Here is a 23927-nt window from a genome sequence, read left to right on the forward strand (position 1 = left end):
TGGAGAGCATAATCTTTCTAAAACTTGTTACTGTGTTTGACAGATTGGCTTCCTCAAAGCCTTTGATTTTTTTTCCATTTAAAAGTATAAAAGTCATTCATTATATTCTTATGGAATCATAATTTATGAACTCTGCTTTAAAAGTGGTCAATTTATTCTTTTTGTTGATGGACTTGAGTAAAATTTGTTACCTCCTGCTGATTTCTTAGATGCAATCTCTCATTACATAAAAAAGGAAAATAACCTGCCATTGAAATTTAACTGACCAGAGCGGTTGCCCTTGGGGCAGATGAAACCTTGCACTTGTATCACTGTGACCAAGCAAAAGTATCATCCGCCTCCATATATGGAATAGAGGACTATGTAATTCATACAGCTTTAGTGACTCCAAAACCTTTTTAATGGCAGAGCGCATACTTAACTGTGCTGATGTTACATAGACTGATCACCGAGTCATGCTATTTGACTCTGAGGTAATGATAGCGAACGATGCTGACCAAAAATAGCTGGGACAGAATGTTCTGCTTTTTAGTGTTTGGGACAGAATGATACTTGAAGGACAGATGTTTTATTCTCTTTTTTTTATTACATTAGACACATATGCACCTGAAAACCGAATATGTCTTTAGAATATTTATTTATTTATCACAAGATGCTTATGACTGTGTTTTATAGCCTTTGTATTATAGTGGGCCTGGTATTATCTCTGGTAAAGATTCTGCCAAAGAGCAGCAGTATGATTTGTTTGTGTATGTATTCTTTATGACATTCTGTCATTGTCTAATTAAAAATACATAACTCAGGCCTTCATATGAAGTACTTTATTTACATAAAAAAACAGTATTTTATATGAGATCAGAGAACATTTTATTGATCTCGAAGAAAATTCATGACTTAATACAGGAATATCTGATGTTTCAAGTCAAATCCTCCATGTTGTTACTATTGATTGATTGAAGTATTATTTTTTAAAGCATACTGTCTCAGAATATTAACACAGTATACAGTATTACAGAGGGGTTGGGGTCGGGGGTGTGTTGTTGGGCTGCGGGAGCCTCATATCTTTGAGACTGGGTCAAATGAAGAGTTTTTCGGTACTGGGCAGTTCAGCTCAGCACAGCCCGACAGTGCGTATCGATATGTGTTGATGATACAGAAGAAAAAACAAACAAAAAACCAAACAAACAAAAAACCAAACAAACAAAAAACAGTTTCTGAGAGACAGCAAAAGAGGAACAGTAAAGTGTGAAAATAAGTGAAATAAGACAGGCTCTACACACTGTTTACAAGCACAGCTGGCCAGCTAACAGGCACTTGTGGTTTAGCACACCATAGATGATGATTTTCCAGTGAACTGAGGCTCAAATCACACATTTACAGGATAAAGCCCCATACATGTAAACATAAAGTCAAGTGAATGGTCTTCTGAGTATTTTATCTGATTTTAGCTCCCTTCCTCTCTCTTTTAACCCAAACTCAGCCCTAAACTCTCAACTACAGTGAGCTTGTGTTTTTTCTCAACCTGTTTTCAGAGTGTGACATCACCAGTCAGTGAGCTCGCGCAGCACCCCCTCCATGTGACTCTCTTAAATGCACATAAATGAACTCTGGCTTTGTATTTAAAGACACAGAACAGAAATTTCACACACCACACACATCATAAATACCACCCTTATTTTGAGATACCATTCACATTTTTAAATACGGAGTTATACTCTATTACCATTATACCACCCAACTCTGGTACTTGATGTAATTACTTTTCTTTGAAAAGAGAGACATCAAAATGCAAACACACAACAATAACACAAGTGTCTTCCTCCAAAAAACAAAAAGCACAAAAAAAAAAACACAAAGAACAAATTGCCTTAGAGATAAAATGTTTGTTAATTTAGTGTTCTCTAATGAAACACTGGGATGTATGCCCATAAATACTTATCTTCAGATATGCTATTTTCCATACAAAGAATGTTAACTATCACATAACATAAGGAGGAAAAATGTACACAATATGCTCAGAGAACTGTAATGACTTGCTAGAAGTATGCATTCATCTCTTTGTCCAGGCATGGCTTTTATTCTGAAACAAACAAGCAAAAACAAATATTGTACAACTATGAGGAGAGTATATACAGACTCAATAATACCAGGTAAATAGGATATTTTAGCAAGCTATAATAGTTTTTGTGTTAAACACTCTGTAAATAGTGAACTTGGGGAGATGTTCATAGAACTCTGATGACTAGAAAATACAGGTGTTCAAATACAGGTGTTCAAAAATTAATGTTAAATGCAGTGAAAAACGAGATCCGACTCTTTTTCTTCATGTTTGTTCATGCAGAGATTTCATTCCAAAGGTTTTTGGAGCACTCATGATGAGTGTAAATGCAGTTTCTGTGTTTAAACAATGTAGGAAAATAAATTCGTATTTTAATTTGTACGGTTGTTATTTTCATTTGGAATAGCTAGTAAATGTGTCATGACCTGGGATTTAATTTTTGTTTCTACGTATTATGGGGAGGTGTAGTGAGGCTTGAATTCTCACCTCTGACTGTGAGTTTGGTGGAGCACTCTACTCTTCCTAAAGGATTCTCTGCAACCACTGTGTACTCTCCTGTGTCTTTGGGCCCCACCCTCAGGATGAGCATAGAGCATACTCCACGGGTGTTGGAGATGTAGTAGTTGGTGTTGGTGTTAAGACTGAGGTTGTTGCGGTACCAAGTGACGTGGGGGGTCGGGTCTCCTCTCACTGCACAGCTCATGTAGCACTCATAGCCAGATGGAGCCGTGTGAAGCTTCAGCGGCACCAGAAATTTAGGAGGACTTTCAAAGTTGCAGGTTTTATATTCAGGTAAATTCAGCGTGAATTTCTCTGCAAGTCACAAATGAAGCAAATTACAAGTCACACAGAAACCATTATATTTTTTGTGTGTAAGTAAGTACAGTTCGAGTTGCCTCCTGATCAAACCAGGAATGAATCATGGTGTAATGAGACCCACCCCGGGCACAAGTGTCTTTGGAAGCCAGAAGACACTGTCTATACTGCAAAAATAAATAAATACTATGATACGGATTATATCGACTGACTGTAAAGCCCATGTGCTAGGACTGTCTCTTAATAAATACTGCAAAGAGAGGGGAGCTGCATGCTGCCTTGTTGTTGCCTGTGGGTTTTTGAATTTACTTAAAAATATTATTGTAAAGGGAAGAAATGTGAAGACATACAGTGGAATGGATGTGTTTGTCAAATTGAGCATTTGTGCATAATCCTAGATTTGCGACAGTATTCAGAGACACTAGAATGAAGCTGTTTGCTATAATAAATTTAAAAATAACCTGAACATAGAACACATTGATGCTACAAAATATGCAGGTGTTATGAATGCCTTCCTGGTTAATGCTTAAAAATGAATTGACTTACCAGTTTTACAAACACTAAAACAATCACGGAAAACCTTTTATAGCTACAATTTTGTGATCCACCCCCCCCCCCCATTTCTCCCATCATTAAATCTGCCCTACACTTTTCTGTATCACAGTATTACATAATATAAACCACATGTAAGATGTTGTAATTAAATACTAAAGAGTCTCAAAAAACTCAAATAAGATGGGTACGTCTTTTTGGAACCCTACTCATTATTGAGATGCCAGAGAGACCTCTATGACAAACACTATGGTAATCCAGTGAAAGTAGACGTGCCTAGTTGCACTTGTTTTATGTTGGATAACTCAGGAGCTGAGCAGTGTCTGGGTATGTGCAACCACATTCCTGTACATCAAATATACCCCCTAGTGGAAGGAGCCGTGTAAAACAAGAATGCTTTCTGGAGATCTGGACCTGAGGCTTCTTTTACAACACCAGGTCATTTGCAATTTGCAATTTAAACTAAAATCTTTCTACAGAGAGCACGTTTTTGCACATATTAATGCTCAATTATTATTCGTTTTTTTTTTTTTTTTTTTTATGAAATTAAAATGCCTAAAACTTTTTTTTTTACATACTCTGTGGCCTTAAAACGTGTCATTATATAATGTGGTACCATAATTGTCTGTTCTAATGTACCCTCCACATTAAAAACTTGAAGGAAACCACATTTCTTTATTGCAAACCTAAAATGATCTACGATTATGTCAATGTATGTGCACTTGTGGAGGGCCCCTCATTACCTTTCTTCTCAGTTATGAGCCATTTGGGTGACTCTGAGGGGACAGACTGTCCCATGTCATTTTTAGCGAAGACCCGGAACTTGTATTCTCTGCCTGGCATAATATTACAGACTGTGAACTTGTTGTTGAAGATGCGGTCAGCCACGGTGTGCCAGGTTCTTTTACTAGAGTCCCTCTTCATCACCATGTAGTGCAGACGGTCATCCCTCTTCTCATCTGCTGAGGGTGTCCAGGAAATTGTCACAGTGTATGGAACATTCTCATCCAGTTCCACAGGGCCTGGAGGTTTGGGCTCATCTGGGGAAAAGCACAAGTGTGTGAGTGTTCCATGTATGTGTTTGTATAGAACTGTGCACTTGTGCAACTGTACTACAATAAGAAATTGCCATCAGATACTCTTTTCACTCAGTGAAAAAGCATCTGGAGCATTTTAGACAACAGAGAGAAGTCCAAACGTTGAAAAGCATGAACATAGATGATGATATTACTCTACTATTCCTGCTCCATAGGTGGGTATTATTAACGATATATTGCTTTATTTAATGTAATTAAAGTGAAAATATCTCCAAATTCAGAAGATGGCTTACTGCGTTAAGGTAAACAGACCAAAAGTACTACAAAACTGAACAACTCGAGTTATAAATGAGTTTCTGTGGTAATTCAAACCATGAGCAAAACATACAAACAAGTTAAACTTCAGCCACATACATAGTAGAGTTGTTTTCTTCCTCAGACCTACCGTTCCAAATTAAAAGTACGTAAAAAAAACAGAGAGAACTGCAGTTCTCTACAATCATAGTCAAAATCATGCAATCACAATCCCTTTAATTTTAATATACAATGCTGTGCAGAATGTGAACCCAGACTTCATGTATAAAATTTCAAGTCAAAATTACCATTAATAACAAGATATCAGCTGAAAACGTACGCCACAGAAGTCTTAATTTAATATAATGTCAAATTCAGTATTTACTCTGTTCAGAGTTTTGCAGAATTGTTTTCCAATATGCAATACAACTAATCCTAAACATGGGTTTTGATATTTTGCCATCTGAATACCTTTTACTTAATACTGTTGAAAATATATATTTTTTCTTTAGTTGGATTAAACCACTCTTCTTAACATCTAACAGTTTGAAAGGTCACACACTCCCTAACCAGAATATATCTCTACACATAGTCAGACAAATATGGTCAACTCTAAGAAAATTCATTGCATCCAGACTGGTCTCCTCTCTTCATTTTGATGCTGTCAGAAGAAAAGGTTTCAACAATACCCATTGTGATTGGGAATTAAATAAATGCAAATAATTACACCAGACTGCAGATGAATGTAAAAGCCAAGATATTTTACATAATAAATAGATCAGCTGATGTTCTAAATGAATAATAAATAAATGAATAAATAATTACAAAACGTATAAAAGTTGTGTTTAGATAACACTGATAATATACAAATATAAGTTGAACACTGTAATTTCAGGCCCTATGCTACCTGTGACTCTGATCTCAATGCTGAATGTTTCCTGGCCCACAATGTTCTTGACTACGATGCTGTAGATTCCACTGTCAGAGCGCTCTGCAGATGGGATGAAGATCTGAGAACTTCCTTCAGTATTGCTAATCGTGACACGTTTGGAGACAGGAACTCCATCCTTAAGCCAGATGACATCAGGCAAGGGAGAAGCCTGAGAAAACACAAGAATATGACTTATGACTTTATGTTGCCTTCTACTACACCAGAAATTATTTATTATTATTATTATTATTATTATTGTTTTTTATTCTTCTTTTCTATTATTCTACTTTTTTATAAATATATGACATGATTCTAATCTACCACCATTATTACAATATAACCTGGTTTTACTGGGAAATTTATAATGTTTAAAGGGGCAATCAGCCAGTTTACACAATGATTTGTCTTCACATTATGTAGCAGTCATTATACTGACACCCAGTGGAGGAGCATGGCATTATTATGCTAGACATTGAATCTTTTGATGTTGAAACAGGCGGCCGATGTGGGTGTTGTCCACACTTTTATTCTAAAGTGAAAATGAGGAGAGTAGCCGCAGTAAAACCTTATAAACAAGTTTAGCAGTTCTTTTGTGCTGAAAATTTCTTCACAGAACTGTTATAAGTACACAGATCTTGACTGTGAGCAGTTTAAAATTTAAATACAAGCAATGCACATCTGAAGAAGCATATATTTAACTTGTATGAGAACAACAATCTCGTTTTTTATAATAATAATAATACACTTCCATTAATAAGGCTCAAATCTATGAGTAGTAATAAATTCAGTTTCCAGGGGTAATAATTACCAATTGCACCTTTTCAGTACTACAATGAATCAAGCAATTTTTTGATGTTTTATGAAGTAGAAACGTACCACAAAGTTAACGTTGAATCGTGCTGAATTTCCAGCTCTTACTACCATGAAGCTCTTCATTTTGGAATTTGTGAACCTTGGTCTCACTAAGAAAATAGACATTTAACTCAGTACCTTAATAAACATATTTAAGGCTATGATGCTGAAGAAAAACAAAGTAATTTAGTAGGTAAATGTACAGTGTTTGACATATTTAATGAGTATAGATATATTTATCTTAAATTTTGAAGAGCAAGTAAACGTTCAGCTTGTGACTCACCAGGGGGAGGCATAGCCAGAATGTAGTTTTTCAGCTCCTGGGGTTCTCCCAATCCACCTTCATTAAAAGCTATTACTCTTACCCAGTACATAGCCATGGACTTCAAACCCTTCACTGTAAAGGAGGTCATAATAATTGCGTTGGTATTGCAGCGATCCCATTCGGTGCTCTCTGCTGGTCTGATTTCCACAAAATATCCCTTAGCTTCATCCTGTACTCCCGCCTCTTCCTTGGGTTTAGACCAAGAAAGGGTCAAAGTGGTGTATGTAGAATCTGTCACTTTCAGGTCAGTGATTTTACCAGGACGTTCTAGAGGGGAAGATAATAATAATAATAATGTAATGTATGATAACGTCTCAGTTGTTTTGCATTAAGAAAGGAATTGAAGGGAAAGGAATAATATGAAATTAGATTAACAAATTTCTTGACTTTTTGAAATATTTTTGAGGAGACTGAGAAGAAAACGAAATCGAATGCTATGGCTAATGGTATAATTTTTCATACAGAACCATGTTCAGCTAAGTTATTTTATTCTATGCTACAGTTGACTGCATGGCTTACTTTTTGGATCTCTAGCAAACACAAACTCTGATGGTGTGCTTGGTTCACCAGCTCCAGATATGTTGATAGCAGACACACGAAACTCATACTCCATGCCCTCGACAACATCTCTACACTCATATTTTTTGGCTGTCAATAACAAGAAAAGTTTACATTTTATTAATTAAATGAATTGGATTTTAATTTAATTTCTTGCTTCAAAACAATGACTGCAAAATAGTGTAAAGTATGTAAGAATACAGACTTCTGACAGGTTCCTCTGGTGGATGTACAAGTCCCCATAGGTTGCTGCCCTTCTTGCGCTTTTCTACATTGTAGCCCAGAATATTAGTACCCCCAGTATCAGTTGGAGGGGTCCAAGTCAGGGTGATGCAGTCCTTAAAAGCGCTAACCACTTTAGGAGCAGAAGGTGGGCCAGGATATGCTGGTGAAAGGCAAAAATCATAAAGCATGTTACATTTTCTGAAGGTTTCAAAATGTAATAGATTAATGAAAAATTCATAGTTTAGTGAATGTGGTGCATGATGCATTGACCAAATAGTGTAAATTAGATCTGTCACAGTCATAAAATTCTAGCTGGCTGTTAATTGCTATGTAAATACTAATTATTAACAATTGAATTGCATGTTTTATTTATTATATTCAATTGTTATATTTTATTCTCCCCGTGTCCGCATGGGTTTCCTCCGGGTGCTCTGGTTTCCTCCCACAGTTCAAAAACACATGTTGGTTGGTGAATTGCTGACTCAAGTGTCCATAGGTGTGAGTGTGTGTGTGGTGCCCTGTGAAAAATTTGTACCCCCTCCAGGGTGTATTCCCGCATTGCGCTCAATGATTCTAGGTAGGCTCTTGACCCACCGCGACCCTGAACTGGATAAGCGGTTACAGATAATTAATATTTTAAATTAAGATTTAAGGGGCTAAATAGTAAGCAAGATTGGAAATCAGTCTGTCAATACTAACAGTACCCTTGTACGAATAAACAAATGTTACTCACTGCACTGTTGTCTTCTGAAGGTGTTACTGCACTCGTCAGAAGCATTTTTGTACAACTGTTGTCATGTGGTGTGGGTTATTTATTTATTTATTTTTTATTAATATTATTATTATTTTTTTACATCTCAGCTAATGTAAAGACACGTTGCAAATTCATATGATTTTTTTTTTGTTGTGACATGTATATTTTGAAAGCTAATAGTGGAAGAAAATGATCAAGGCCTACTTAAAAGCAGCATTCACACTTGTAATCAAACAAGACTAGGGAAGCCTAGTTTAGCGAGACCACCATTAGCCATATAGCAAATACACACACTCACGTAAAGTAAGATAAATTCAGCACTCCTACTCTTGCATGTGCGTTAGTTTGCATGCTAGAAACCTGTCTAATGTGTTTATGAAGCCCCAGTGTCTGTAAAAAAAAAAATGCCAGGGATGGGATGCCAGGCTTTACTTTATCTTTCTGCTCATGGCAGAGGCATCTGAAGGTGTTTTGTTTAGACAACTGAGAGAAATCCACATGTTGAAAAGCAGGGACCGAAATAAGGATTGCTCTATTCCTGCTCCATAGCTGGGCAATGTTGACTTATTTTTGCTGTTTTAGATCACTTAAGGTGGAAATGTCTCCAAACATGGGAGACAGCTAACTGCATTACAAACCTGCTACAAAACTGAACAAGTTGCAAATGAGTTTCTGTAGTAATTCAAACAGTGAATAAATGTAGACAAGTTCATCTTCAGCCACATACAAACAACTGACACCCCCCCCCCCCCAAAAAAAAAAAAAAACACCATTCCATCTTAAAAGACGCAGACCTTCTGAATGTAAACAGCCAGAGAGAACTGTTTCCCCAGAATAGTAGACACTCCCTTTAAGTACCTGCGATCTGTTCAACCAGTCATCAAGTGGATTTGTAATATTTGTCACAAGCGTACTGTAAATATGAATCTCACCTCTAGTGCCAGCTTGAATATCCTCTGTCTCAAAGATCTCACTAATGCCCTCTGAAGTCTCAGCTCTGATGCGGTAGCAGTACCTTTTACCATGATTCACATCACTGTCTTTGTAATGAGGCTCGCCCGGAATCTGACCAATCTTTTTCCACGTGTTTCGTCCAACTTGATTGCGTTCAAGGAAATGATTAATGACTGGGCAACCACCATCATCTTTGGGTGGACGCCATTTAAATTCAATGCAGTTTGAAGTGGCCTCAACAATCTCCAAAGGTCCAAGAGGTTGGGTGGGTTTATCTGTTGGAGATCATATCTGGATGTTAGATCTAATGTGGGGGAAAAACAATCGTAACTTTCTAACTGAAATATGCTTACCCAGCACAACTAGGTTAGTAGTGGCTTCAACAGTGCCAAACTCATTCTTGATTTTGATCTTAATTTCCCCTGAGTCTTTGCGTTGCAGTTTGTTTAGAAGTAGGCGACTGTAGCCTTCATCAATTTCAATCTTGCAGTTTGTTTCTTGTGCAAGTTCTTCACCTTCCTTGTACCACTGTATCTTCGTGGGCTCATGGCCAATATAATTTATTTTGAATGCAGCTTTTTGATTACATTTGACTACTGTTGGTACAGAAAATGCTTCAACATTCTTTGCATCAAATCTGGGTGGATCTAGGAAAAAAATATTTAGGAGCACAAATGATTATATGAAACTATATCATAAAAATGTATTTTCACATATATACTACTAAGCTAATAATCAAAGCAAACCTTCAACGGTGAACACAGCTTCAGTTTTGCGCCCGTGAGCTTCAAATTTGTATTTTCCACCAAATTCCTCTGTCACTTTGTGAATTTTAAGTTTATGAGTAGCGCCATCTTTGCTGATTGATAGACCCTCAGTGGAGTCTGTCATCTTTAAAGAGAATACCATAACAATGGTTTACAGTTTCTATTTGTGACTTTGGCTTTAAACAGATACAAGGTAAAATGTGTCTGTGTGTCTTAATTTTTAAGATTTTCTCTTTACACTCAAAATAACATTTTAGGGAACTGCAGTCAAGAAGAGCCATAACATACCTCCTTTCCATCTCTATACCAGACCCCCTTACACTCTGCGCTGCTGAGTTTGCAGACCAGTTCCGCTGTCTCTCCCACAATTGCTTTGCAATCTTCCAAACCAGCAGAGAAGTATACGCCTGGGTCTGCAAGTCATTTGGGTACATAATTATTATCTGTCCACTAGAGAATGTACACTTTAACATAATGGAATTAATTAGTGGTACAGTGTTATTTTATGTGTTGCAGATTTATGATTACACTTACCTGTGATCATTGCTCTATTAAGCTATTTATTTGAACTTTTTCACTTATTTATTTAAACTAAAATATTTAATAACATGGTTAAATATACAATTTGTAATATTTTCAGATTAGTTGTAATATGTTATGTGTGTTTCCGGATCTTATATGATTGATGATATGGGGTCTTTTTAACAGCCAGTCTGCAGTTAACATCATTTGTTAACACGTCTGCTTCTGTATTCCTTATGTAAAATAGGCATAATTTTATGTTTCAGCTTCTTGATGTATTTCATTCTGTCCCAGTTTTTTGGTTCTTGTTTAAGGAGTTACATTTTTGGTTCTGTTATCTGTATTAAGTTAAGATAGTCATAGCAAAGACAACACAAACACACTGAACACACAAACAGTGCACATTAACAGTTTTTTTAAAACAAGAAATACAAATCAGACATTAAAAATATTAAAAAGACTTACATTGTCAAAAAAATACTGGCTTCAGTACATTCCTACATGTATATGTTGCAGAAGATCTGGATTAAATTTATATTTGTACTATATAGTTTCACAATATTGCTGATTAAACATTTATGAAAAGACAAGTTCTCCTGCATGGTCTTCATGTCCATGGACAAGTTAGTGCAGTAAAAACTCTGCGGGTTCTCTTGGTGATACAGTGAAGGGTCAGTGATGTAATGGGATTGGATTAGATCTAACAGATCCTCAGTGACTCCCAAAGTTTGGAACCCTCAAAGTGGTGGCAAAGGACTTCCATGCATTGTTGACACAACTTCCAGGATTTCTTACCAGTTACCCTCTTTGAATGTAGTAGGCCTTGTCTTTTACGACCTGAATGTTTGCTGGCTCCAGTTCCATTCAGTTTGTCAGCAATTTCTTCTAAATTGGGCGTAGCTTCCTTATTGCCTTCAGGCCTGGCAGCGGTAGGATTCCCTTGCATTTTATCATCTAGATTACCTTCTGGGTTACCACTTGGGGCACTTTCTGGATTTTTGCGTGGATTACCTCCTGGTTTCCCTTGTGGATTCCTATGTGGCTTGTCGTGTGGTTTACCATGTGGATTCCTGAGGGGCTTTCCCTCTGGGCTCCTTTGTGGGTTCCCTTGAGGTTTCCCATGAGGGTTACCTCCAGCATTATTTTTTTGAACATTAGATGATAACATTTTGAATGTTGGACAATGCAGAGAAGACAATGAAAAGCATTTGCACATACATACGTAAAACATTAAAAACATCAAAAAGGGCAGTCACAATATACAACTGACAAATATGCAGACAAACAATGCGCTAACTTTTCCATACTTGCTAAGACAAAAAGTATAATGGGACGTAACAATAAAACAAATTATTTCAAGAACCAGATCTGTTCCAAGAATCGAGTTATAGCCTTACAACAAGATTAATTATTAATTAATGATGTATGTGTATTCATTTTTTCTAAAAAGAAATCATCTCTTACCACAGATGCCATCATTAATAAATAATTAATAAAAGTTTTTTAGCTTTAGTAGATTAGATGTGTTCTGTGTAGATGATAGGGCATTCACATATTCCTCTGACAAACATTAAACAAACCCTGAACATAGGATACACAAATATACTGTCTGATTAAAAAAAGTAAATAGAAGCTGGTCGATGGTATTAATATTCAACAAGATTTCAAATGTTAAAAATCTTGAAGAACACTTCTATTGGTATTGGAATCTTCCTATGTGTTTAAACAAGCAAACACTGAGCGAATTACTTAAGTGCTAAAATATTAGTGCTAAGACTAAACTAAAGCTAAGACATTAGTGATGAAATGCTGGCTACATTTAGCTGCTCATTGATTATGACAAAGTTGATGCTGGCACCTTGATGCTCTCCTTGCCTCACATTAGCTTGCCTTTGTTGTTTGCTCTCTTTTTTTCCCGATATGTATTAATTCTTCTACCATACTTATTGGTATAAATGATAAATCAGTTCTGCCTAATAAATCTAACAATCAAATAAATTCAATTTCCTGTTTAACATGCTTATTTTTTTTCTTAGACATTAGGGGTGGGATTCACAGGGCATCTCATGATACAATATTTTCACGATACTTTGCCCATGATAAGGATGATATCACAATAGTGTGATTCTGCTATAATCGATGTTGCAACACAATTCTCTATGATACATCATAATACAATATGATAACATCCATATAAAGTAAGAGGATAAAATTCTCAGAAATAAGTAAATACCAATAATTGTATTTATTGGTGTGACTTTCACAGAATTTGACACCAATATGAAACGATATATAACTTTCTCATTGCTTTGGAAATATGTTTATTGTCTTGATTATTGTTCGTTCAGCTTGTGACTACCAAATAAAACCGTTTGAGCCAGCTCTTTCACTAGGGAATGTAGATGTTTTGGTGACATGATGTACACTTGCTTGTGTGTTTTAAGTATATAAGTGGCAAATAAGAAGTAAAACAGGTTTTTTTTTTCTAGTCTAAACATTTAATATAGATTTAAACACTAAAGACTTGTAAACATGGGAAGCAGTGGCGGCTCTTTCAATTTTTGCCTGTTACTGTTAAGTAGGTAAATGTTTAGTGAAATTATGTACAACTGGTTTATGTGTTTTAAATGGATAAAGTGTAATAACGGTTGCTACCTTCAGCTCTAAATGTGGAACAGAGAATTCAAGAAGCTGGTGAATAATTAGACCCATAAATTAATGTTAAAGTGGAAGAAATATTTGAATACGAAAATTGTGACTAAGCAAAGATCTGACTCCTAAAATTACGTCTATGGTGGGAGGAAAAATTGATAATACCAGCCTTGTCTTGTAGAAATATTTAATGGGGATTTTGAGAGTAAAGGCTTGTAAATTCTTGGAAAATGGCGGTCTCTCATTCACCACTCGTTTTTACTTTTCTCTAGCGTAAGTGGATGATTTACTGAAATGATGAACACTTCACTGAGTAAAAAGGTTGATTGTGGCACATTCATTTTAGCTGTTACGATTCAAAGTTTTTAATTTCGTCTCTTGCTTGTTCGTGTATGTTCAGTTTTCCTCAAACTGGCAACTTGGTTGAGAGGGAGGAGGCAGACAGATCTCTTCACTGTTTTGAAAATGTATTGTAATTCTCATTTTAAATCCTGGGTGTCAGTATTACAGATTGCTCAGTTAAATAAAATTTCTAATGTTGTGCTAGATATAATTTTTAGATGCGAAACACTACTAAGGACACTGGACATTTTAATCAGTAATAGGATTAGGGAGTTTGTTTTAAATACACAACCATTTGTCTTACCTTTGACAGTATCTGGCACAACAGATCCTGCTTTTGCACGCTTCTTAGCTTTATCACCAGCTGCATCCCCATCACCAGCTTCTCCCTCTTCTTTTTTTTCTTTTTCCTTATCATCTCCTCCATCTCCTCCATCTCCTCCATCGCCTCCACCTCCTCCTGCACCACCAGCTCCTCCTGCACCACCAGCACCACCAGCTCCTCCTGCACCACCAGCATCTCCAGCTCCTCCTGAACCGCCAGTATCTCCAGCTCCTCCTGCACCACCAGTATCTCCTGCTCCTCCTGCACCGCCAGCACCACCAGCTCCTCCTGCTCCTCCTGCACCACCAGCTCCTTTTGCTCCTCCTGCTCCTCCTGCACCACCAGCTTTTTTAGCTCCTCCAGCTCCCCCTGCACCACCAGCTCCTTTAGCTCCTCCAGCAGCTCTCGCTGCCCCTCCTGCACCTTCTCCAAGCTGTCCTGCTGTAGCAACAGCTACATTCCTGGCCAGCGTAGAAGCAGCAGCTGCTCCAGCTGCAGCAATCCCTTCTGCACTCAGGCCTGCCTCTTTGGCTTTAGCTTCAGCAAAATTCCTTGCTTCCTCCTCAGCTCTGGCTTGGGCCTCTTCTGCTGCAGCCACAGCCGCGGCACCTGCTGCTTCTTTGGCTTCTTTCTCAGACATGCCCTTAGCTTTAGCTGCTACAAGTGCAGCCTCTGCAGCTTGAGCAGCAGCTGCAGCCTTGGCAGCAGCAGCAGCCTGAGCTGCAACCAGAGCAGCTTTAGCTTCAGCTTTGGCTTTGGCAGCGGCTGCCTCCTTGTCTGCTTGGGCTTTCTTGTACTTCTCTTGCTGTTCGGCTGCAATTTTGGCTAGGTCTGCTGTACTGCCACCTGCTTGCGTGTTCTTGCGGGCAGCCTTTTTGCCTTTAGCGCCATCTTTGTCAGCTGCAGATGATTTATGGGCAAATGTGAAGATTTCTTATTGAACCCAGTGTTAAAAAATGGTATCTAAGTGTGCATTCAATTATGAAGCCCTTTTTTTCTTGTATGCCAGTGTGCCATTGTATGATTAAATCAAAAAAAGGCAATCAAATTACCCCAAAATATACATTCTTATAATCATTCATTCTTATGGATTCTGTACTAAACTCACCCTCTACAACAAGCCAAGCGCTGCAAGACTTGATGCCAGCCAATGCAGTATAGATCCCAGCATCCACAGGCATACAGTCATTGATCTTCAGTCTGTGAATAAGTTTATCCTCAGAAACAGTAATCTCATATTTCTCACTGTTGGTAAGTGGAGTATTTTTTAATGTCCATACAATTTTGTTCATGGGTATAGAAGTCACACATTCAAAGACCGCATCTTGTCTTTCTTCAGCCTTCACTTCCTCAATCTTCACAACAAATTCCACAGGGGGAACTGAGTGAAACAGACAGAGAAACATACACATAAATATTTGGAATCCTAAATTGAGTTGAGAATTTCTTGTAAATGTCATTGTTGAAATTATAGAAAACATACTCTTGAAATCTGTTGAGAAGATATTGACTCCTTCAACATCCACTTGATAAATCCCAGCATCATCAGGACTGAGGTTTTTTACAGTGAACACATATTTTTTGCCCACTTGCCTCAGGCAGTGCTTCATCTCAGAGTCTCCTTCTTTGCTGAACGGAATCATAACACCATCCTAAACAAATGTGAGTATTGTTATCTTGATCAAGATTTTTCCAATATATTATGCACACAACATATCTCCACAGACCAACATATCTCCACCAAACAATGATCTATTATTACCTTGTATAGAAAAATGTGACTGCTTGGGTCTTTGAGTTCCAACTCCAATTCAATTGTAGCTGCATCTTCTGATTTCACCTCGATGGGTTTCAGGTTAGCAATGTGCTGAATGAACTAATAAGATAAAGTAATGTGTATTAAAATAAGCTATGTGCAACATTATACATTAATTTATATCTCTTATTCTTTTCCTCCTGTAAGTGAAACATAATATACCTGGGCCTGCTCTTCCTCTCGCTCTTTCTTAAGCTCATTAAGTTTTTTCAGCATCCCCCGGAAGTCAGTGATGCCATACTCTGCACAGAGCTGTTCATAGTCTTTCTTATCAGCTGACAGCAACAGATCCCACACTGCCTCATCGATTTCACCTTCCTTTTTTACTTCAACCTTTTTGCCAACACTACACATGGGATAGGCAAAGCAAGCTTGAATGCATAGCTAACAAACATTGTTTTGCTTATTATTATCACTGATTCAGAGTCAATGGTTAATTTGAAAATTTTCTCTCTAAAGTTTCAAAGATATTACCCTCTTCGTAGCTTCTTTCTGAACTCTGTTGGATCCTCTACTGGAGCTGTAGACAAATGAATTAGTCTGATGATGTATTATCTGAAGATTTTGTATTGCAGCAGCATTAGTTGGACACAAAGTAATAATTTTTCTGGAATAACATTTGTAGAGTTAATGAAAGGTCCAACATTGGTTTATGATAGAAAGTTCATAGAAGAGAAATAATATTTAGTGTAATTCAACATAAATATTTATTTATATAATTTTTAGTAGTACAGAAATAATGTTCAGTTACAACATACCCTCTTCTGCCTTTTTCATTTCTTTACTCTTTTTGAATCCAACTGCAAAAGAGTGAAGACAATAAAATACAATGCTCTTAATAGCAAATTATATGTAATACAACTGCAGCTGAATAAGTACAAGCATTTAGATATTACACCATACCTTCAATAACATTTAGGACAACAGTGCAAACTGCCTTTCCATACTCATTAAAGGCGTAGCATTTGTACGTGTCAGCATCCTCACCAGATACTTTTTGTATCTGCAAAGATATAAAAAGTAAAACAGTTTTCCATATTACATTGTTGGAAATGATATATATATTGCATTTCTTGATACAGTGACAGTGTGACAATGATTTTCTAAAGTACTCTTCAGGATTTTTCTGTTTAGTTATAATAAAGAAGATTATGTATGTTGAAAGGACCTAAATTCTTTGCAATCATGCTTTGAAAAAATTATAGTTGGTAGGAACCTTGAAATTTGGCACAAAGTGGTGAGAAACTACCCATCTTTGCTTGGTAAGACAGCTTTTGGATACAAATATATCTCATTCATATTCACTTTCTTTATACTTTCTGCAGGAACATATCACAGATTAATTTTATTATATTTTAAAAAACGGTTTGCAGATTATCAAAGCATGAGTTGGTTTAATTAATCCTTCATTACACTTATTAGCTTGTGCAATTATAAATAATAATTCAGATCATCACTAACCTCTAGTGTGTGTTCATTACTTGTAGGATCATATTTGCTTTGGAACTTGTTTAGATCATTCATTTCTCCATTGGCTCTTTTCCATGATACAGTGGGTGTGGGATCTCCGACCACAATGGATTTAAAGATGGCTAATTTACCTTAATGAGAGAAATTAGAAAAGGTGTGCTGTGATGTATGAACATAAATGCAAATAAATAATAAGTATTTAGACAGTCAGTAAGGTCAGCATGATTTATTATGAATTTACTGGGCATTGTTATTCTTCAGTACCTAGATACTTCCTTAAAACCTTATACAATGTGTCTGGGAAATAAAACCCACAATTAAACAGGCTCATTGGCTCATTTGACATCTTTTCTACCACAATGTCCACAGGGTATGAATAAACTGAGATGAATTAATGTGTCCTAGGTCTGATGTAAGCATTATATTAAAGTATAGTACATAATTCAAGGCCTAGTTAAAAACCTCTGGATCAGAGAAAGGAGCATGACATACAACTGACCAACACAACAATGATGAGAATTTAGATTTGACAGAACTTGCACATGCTCTGCAGAAACCTTTCTGACCACACATTACCAAATCCAATGTAGTTTCATACATACACTATATGGCCAATAGTGTGTGGACATCTACATCCAACCTTCATCTGAAAATAAGGCTATTCTGTGATTACAGCTTCTACTCTTCAGTGTCGGAAAATGTGCAAGTTTTTATTGACATTCAGCTAAGAGTATTAGTGAGGTCATGTACTGATTTCGGATATTTATTTCTGAATAACAAGTTCCTATCCAACTCCAAACCTTTTGTATGAGGCTTCACCGCAGTATACCTCTCTAGCTGATGCTTGGAGTTGTACATGTTATTTAGATCATATGCAGCAGCTCCGGAGTTTTTCATTTTATTTTCGTTTTTCTGTGGAGATTATACAAGCTGTGCATGCACAGTTGAATGCCTCCCATTAAAATATCTGAATTCACCATTTATGAGGAGCATCTACAAGCTTTCCATTGTAGAGTTAACAGGGTTAAAATTGAAGCTAGATGATTGTATTTTTCCACTCATGTCTTTAAATAGTTACCTGTGCAGTAGGTTGGTTCTATTAGGCATATGATGTGTTCTGTCAGCAGTCCTTACCTTCTTGAATGGTTAAAGCGATTGGTTTGCGTTTGAAGTCAGGAGTAGTTTTCCCCTCTGGCAGGTTCTCCAAAAATTGTGTAATCATAACCCCGGGGACCTTTGATCTCCTTTTGATGCCTAAGAACAATCACAGTACTGTAAATTGCAGCAAATATCAATATGGAGTTACCAGCTTTTTAAAATCCACTATCAAATCAGAGTTGTATAAAGCACAACATGAGAATGATTTTTGGGCATCGTTACAATTTTCACACCCTGTGCCTTTGACTTTTTCATAGAAACTAGGAAAAGTGTAAAATAATTTTTACAAATGTTATAAAACATATTTGATACATTTTAAATGTTCTGCTTATTTTATTTTCTTGGAATTTCTTTAAAAATGTAATACACATGTTTATTAAGAATTCATAGTAGATTACATTCTATACATAGATGTAACGGAGAACTAACAAGGGGGAGAAAAGTTATAATAAATTAGTTATTAATGGTTAGGGGTCAGGGTGCCATACAATACAATAAAATGAATGTAATTGTACATTTATAACCACATGATGACAAATTGTATGTATATATATATATATATATATATATATATATATATATATATATATATATATATATATAATTCTATATATATATAGCATAGTACAAGGTTAGTGCAAATATTGATGGTGTAAATCCTGTGTCATTCAGTATATTAGTACTTTTACTTATTTCTCCATGAACCATGGTGAAAATACTGCTTTATTTATTTTGACATCTTATGTCTGTCTGTCTGAACTGTTGTGAGACAGGAGACATGACTTCATTTCTTACAAGAATAGCTTCAGTGTGCTTTTGCCTGTGTTATCAGCCTTTCCTGACACATGACCCATAGCCTATAGGCTGTACTATTCCAGACAAATCACATTATACAAGAGTTGAAATGCTTTCTAGAACACTTTCGGAGTTCTGCGTAAATAAAAAAATAAATTAAATAAACAAATGTTTTACTTATTATTGTACATTTTAAAAAAGTAATTTGAAGCACTTTTGTGTTTGTAGCTGTTCAGGTAGTTGCCAGCCATTTTTCTTACCTTTTTTCTTCGGTAGGTGACATTCTGGTCCTGGTACAGACATAACACAGGGGATGGAAAAACAAAGCAGGAGAGTAGGAACATGTTAATCCTGACAGAGGTATGGCTAAGGCCCCAATACTTCGACAGGATCCCAGGGCAAAGACAATATGGCGGTAAATACCAGAGGTGGAACACCACACTTAAGTAAAAATGCTGCTATAATAGTAACAATTCTCTTGAACTATTCAATCTATACACATATTAGGATGGAATGTTAACCAAATTATAATGCATAAGATATTGAAAACTTCTCAGAAAGGGTGGAGCGGGCTAAGTGTCATTTCTGATTTTGTGTTAAATCCCTGGTGAAAATCCGAATGTAAGTGTCAGAGCATAAATGCACTTGCTCTTCCTCTGATTGGTGAAGATACTCTGTCACTCAGTAGGAGGCTTGCCAATTTGGGCATCTGTCAATTATGTAGCATCATTGGGCAGTTAGTGTTTTCCTCTAAGCATGATGAGCTGTCTAATGGTGTTGCAGTTTGAAAAGTGGTGGTAGTTATGCCTTGTACCATCATGTGATTGTGGATAGGAAATGGATTTTAATGATTTAGAGTAAAACACAAAGTTCCTGAGAACATCCAAAGTAGCGTCAAATTAAGTGTGGCAACATTACTTTCCACCTCTGGTCAACATATAACACAGTATGAGGGGAGACTTCAACTTTTCCTGGCAAAACTCCAGACCATCCAGTCCCATTAGGGGTTGAATGTCACGGGAGTTTTGCCAAAGCCATGAAAAGATGGATGGGGAGGATACAGAAATGAACCCTGAGTAGAAGGTGTTATACAGAGGATATTAGCAGGAACTGGGCAGTAAGGACAGTGCTCTACTGCTGTGATCATCCTCAGTGGGTTGAAAAAAAATGATTAATAGAAACCTTCCTTGTTTAATAATCGCAGTGACTAGTACACGGTTGGACGAAAGGTCAATGGATGAAGCATTGAAAAACGCTTCATTCCCTTTTAAGTCTTTTCCGTTTTATCTTGTTAACATTTTTTCTCGATTAGCTACGACAAGAACCATCTATTTGGCTTCTTGGGGATTGATCTGCGAAATGACTTGTTGCGACCAATTTGGCTTTAATCGACTTGTGTTTTTATTTAGCCATTTCCTTGTTGACCTGGACATTGTTATAAACAGAGGTCTGTAGTGTCATGGTTGTTTTGGATTTTTTTGAGCTTTTACTTTGACTTATACCTCGTTGTTACGTCAGGCTAATAGATTGTTATCCATTATGTCATTATTTCTGCTTCAAAGTCCTTATTTTATGTCCGAAATGTAATTAGGATGATGATACCTTATTGAATATATCAGTTATTTGATTTTAAATTATTTTTAATTTCAAGTTAAGTTCATATTCTATCCTCATGCCTAGTAAGTACAATTAACCAAAGACAATTTGGACCTCTTTAACCCTAAGCATCAGCACCACTTATTGTTACTTTAAAACATATGTCTATGTGAGGAACCTGTTTAAGGTTTTAAGCACCTAATGAAACTCCATATAATGTAAAGGTTCTTCGCCAATTAAAATATTCAAGCCTGAAGCAAGTCAAAAACCTTTATATTTAAAAATGCCTACACATCATTCAGGTTGTCAGGATGAATGATTTAAATATGGGAATAGAGGCCTCATGATGATGGATTTTTGATAGTTTAACAAATCAGAATAGTTTGGAGATATATTAAGTTATTAAGCCTAAGATAGTTTTGCAAACCTGTTTCAGCATAATGATGCTGACTGACCCTGTAGATAAATTATATAATACTTTTATTATGTTTAGTGTTTTTTTATTACACCGATAAATGCATTGTAAAACACTCACTGTTATACTTTTCTACTGTTGTGTTTTCCTACACACTCAGAAAAACTTGGGAATTGTTTTGCTCTTATTAATGATGAGTAAGACCTCTGAATCTGCTCTTCCTCGTGAACATACATCTTCTTAATATAAACAAGTAGATTTATCAAAGCACAATGATCTACTTCTCCCTCAGAATCCTATATTTTTTTTTCTTGTTGAATTTACATTTAATTTTAAAGGAAAGTGAAACTGATACCACAAACTGAGGAGTTTTTATGAGAGATTCAGATTAAGAGCATGGGGTTAGTGCACACTCTGGGAATAGCAAATATAAAGCATATCCCCCCCCAAAAAAGTTTGCTATGTTTTATTATTTCTGTTCCAAGATGTACACTTTCAATAGTTGACATTTTTGTGTTGTAGAATGTGTAGTGTGTTGGGGAACCGTTAATTGTTCTTACCACCCTGCCCAGTGGCAGTCTGGTCGGTAATTCTAGACTTCTTCCACATCCTGAAATTTCTTCGTATCTCAAGATTTTAGAGCTACCATTGGAAAAGAGTGAGAGAGAGAGACAGAAATAGTGGGCGTGAGAGAGAATTATTAAAATTCCTACTGCAACAGATTTGCATATGAACAGAGCTCTTTTTCTGTTGCTTCAGTCATAGTGTTGTATATATTAAACCAATACACAGTGTACATTTCAGTGAAATCTGTTAACAGTTTCTGGAAACATAGCACGTTCACCTCAGAGTAAGAACTCTTTAAGAATCCTGTACATTTTAGATTTCCCAGAAGAAATAGCTACATGTCTGTAGATGATGGAATGTGATAGTGTGGTACATTATGTTCCATTAGAGAGCCTTCCAGCCCGGTCAGCAGCCTTTCATCAGCAACAGTCATCCATCTCCCCCAACCATAACACACAACAACACCACCTGATTCAGAAACTCTGTCCTCACTAAGAATGTGATGAGGTTGAGGTTTTTCATTATGGTTAAGGCTGGAGCCCACCAACCTTCCACCAGCATCCCAAAGTTGGTAGCGCTCTGGAAAATTATGTCTTACAGGCATTTATACTCTGTCATAAAACTTGTATAAGGCTTTTCATAAATATATATTCTGTCATTTCATTGGAAATACATTGAGCCTTACCTCATCAATCAGTCCAATAATCTTATGACACACTGTTTTTACTCTGTGAAAATGTGATGCTTCAGCTGGGTAGTATCTCATATATTCAGCTATAAGTGCATACAAACCCAGGAATGGCATGATGCTGAGTCCACCACTGACCCTAGAGCACATGCCATTGACTCTACTTCTGTGGAACATTAGATATCTAATAAAAGTGTACATGACTCAGTTATTCTGTTGTAAAACCTGAGCTTATTGCTCTTTTTTGAGGCCTCTGCTCTTTGGTTGGTTTAAAATGTGGGTGGAGTCTAATGTGAGTTGTAAACTGTCTGTTTTACTTTTTATTACAACAGAAATCTGACAGTAAATGAACCTGCTGAAGGACCCTGCTGAAGGTGAGTGCGGCTATCTCAATTAAATGTCAATTATGCATAGACTTATGTAATATTGTGCACCCCTGGATAAATGTCTGTAGATTTTTTATTTTATTTTTTTAAGGCAAAGTACACAGAATACAGTTCCGCATATTTCAATGCACAGATGCTGTTTGTTGTTTAACGTACAATAATTAAACATAAACTGTGGTCCTTACAGATTTAGGCCCTGTCTTATTATTATTATTATTATTATTATTATTTATTTCCGGTAACCCTGCGAAAAGTATGTTGTGCACTAAAATGTAAGTTTATTATCTTTAAAAGACCTTTTAACATCTTTCAACAAGAAGTTTCACCTAGGGTGTCCAAATATGTGTATACATGGCTTTATTTAATGTGTAAGACTTGTGTACTATCATTTTTAAACATATAATGATTCTGAATACAATGAATACATATCATTTTGTGGTAATTTTCTGGAATCATATTACTGAGTCCAAGTCCTAATCCAAAAATATGATACAGTTGATTATTTATTAGTTATTTATTGAGTTGATCTGATACTTTTGTTTGTGTGCATTATACCTGGTATTTTACAATTAATGTTGTCTATTATTTTGGTTTTTATTTACCCCATGACTTACTGTGTAGTGGAATGTACATCTTAAACAGTGCTCAGTTCTACCCTCTGAGCTATGTTCTTGCTTCATGCCAGTGGTTGAAAATGAGCTGCCTGGCCTTTGACACACTCGAACTGCCTGAAACTGGAGCTGCCTAAGCAGAGGGGAGGGGGTGAGGGGGCTTCTCTAAGTTACAGGACATCTGAGCCCACCGGCACCATCTGTCCCACAATCACCCGCTTTAAATGGTCCATCTTTTTCACACTAGCTTCATTTAGTCTACTGCTAGTGTGTCATCAGTGTACAATAAATGAACTGCATATAAACTGAGCAAAGATCAATGAGACAAAGTTGTCTATGGCTCAGCCATGCTCTCCCAAAAAACAAGCGAGAAGCTGAAAAGGAAACACATTTGCCATGGTGAGAAACCAGAGCTATTCTTCATAACATAATTATTAGTCAGCAGTATGGGGCAGTAAAA

At 36.5% G+C, this 23927-nt stretch overlaps 1 protein-coding gene across 1 annotated transcript; it reads right to left on the reverse strand.

Annotated features, from left to right (window-relative positions):
* Positions 1 to 1933: 1933 nt before the first annotated feature.
* Positions 1934 to 21824, reverse strand: igfn1.1 (immunoglobulin like and fibronectin type III domain containing 1, tandem duplicate 1). Its single transcript, XM_066666281.1, has 23 exons — positions 21776 to 21824; positions 18386 to 18505; positions 17243 to 17382; positions 16685 to 16784; positions 16540 to 16581; positions 16256 to 16301; positions 15944 to 16127; positions 15728 to 15841; positions 15449 to 15617; positions 15074 to 15346; positions 13945 to 14865; positions 10413 to 10537; positions 10104 to 10248; positions 9711 to 10004; positions 9336 to 9632; positions 7630 to 7809; positions 7386 to 7514; positions 6825 to 7133; positions 6566 to 6651; positions 5666 to 5858; positions 4171 to 4467; positions 2546 to 2872; positions 1934 to 2080 (listed from the first exon to the last, which is right to left on the reverse strand). Exons 1-23 carry the CDS (start codon positions 21822 to 21824, stop codon positions 2076 to 2078), a joined length of 4545 nt encoding a protein of 1514 aa, XP_066522378.1. The 3' UTR covers positions 1934 to 2075.
* Between the last annotated feature and the right edge of the window lie 2103 nt (positions 21825 to 23927).

The sequence above is a fragment of the Hoplias malabaricus genome, chromosome 3 (assembly GCF_029633855.1).
Source record: "Hoplias malabaricus isolate fHopMal1 chromosome 3, fHopMal1.hap1, whole genome shotgun sequence".
Lineage (NCBI taxonomy): Eukaryota > Metazoa > Chordata > Actinopteri > Characiformes > Erythrinidae > Hoplias > Hoplias malabaricus.

What these genes read in the sequence shown, in the direction of transcription:
- igfn1.1 (XM_066666281.1), bottom strand. Translation starts at nt 21,824, where the DNA reads ATGTGGAAGAAGTCTAGAATTACCGACCAGACTGCCACTGGGCAGGGT. An exon ending in CTTCTCAACAGATTTCAAGA is followed by an intron (nt 15,347 to 15,448) that starts GTATGTTTTCTA and finishes TGTTTCACTCAG; the next exon opens with TTCCCCCTGTGGAATTTGTT. An exon ending in GGTATAGAGATGGAAAGGAG is followed by an intron (nt 10,249 to 10,412) that starts GTATGTTATGGC and finishes TTCTCTTTAAAG; the next exon opens with ATGACAGACTCCACTGAGGG.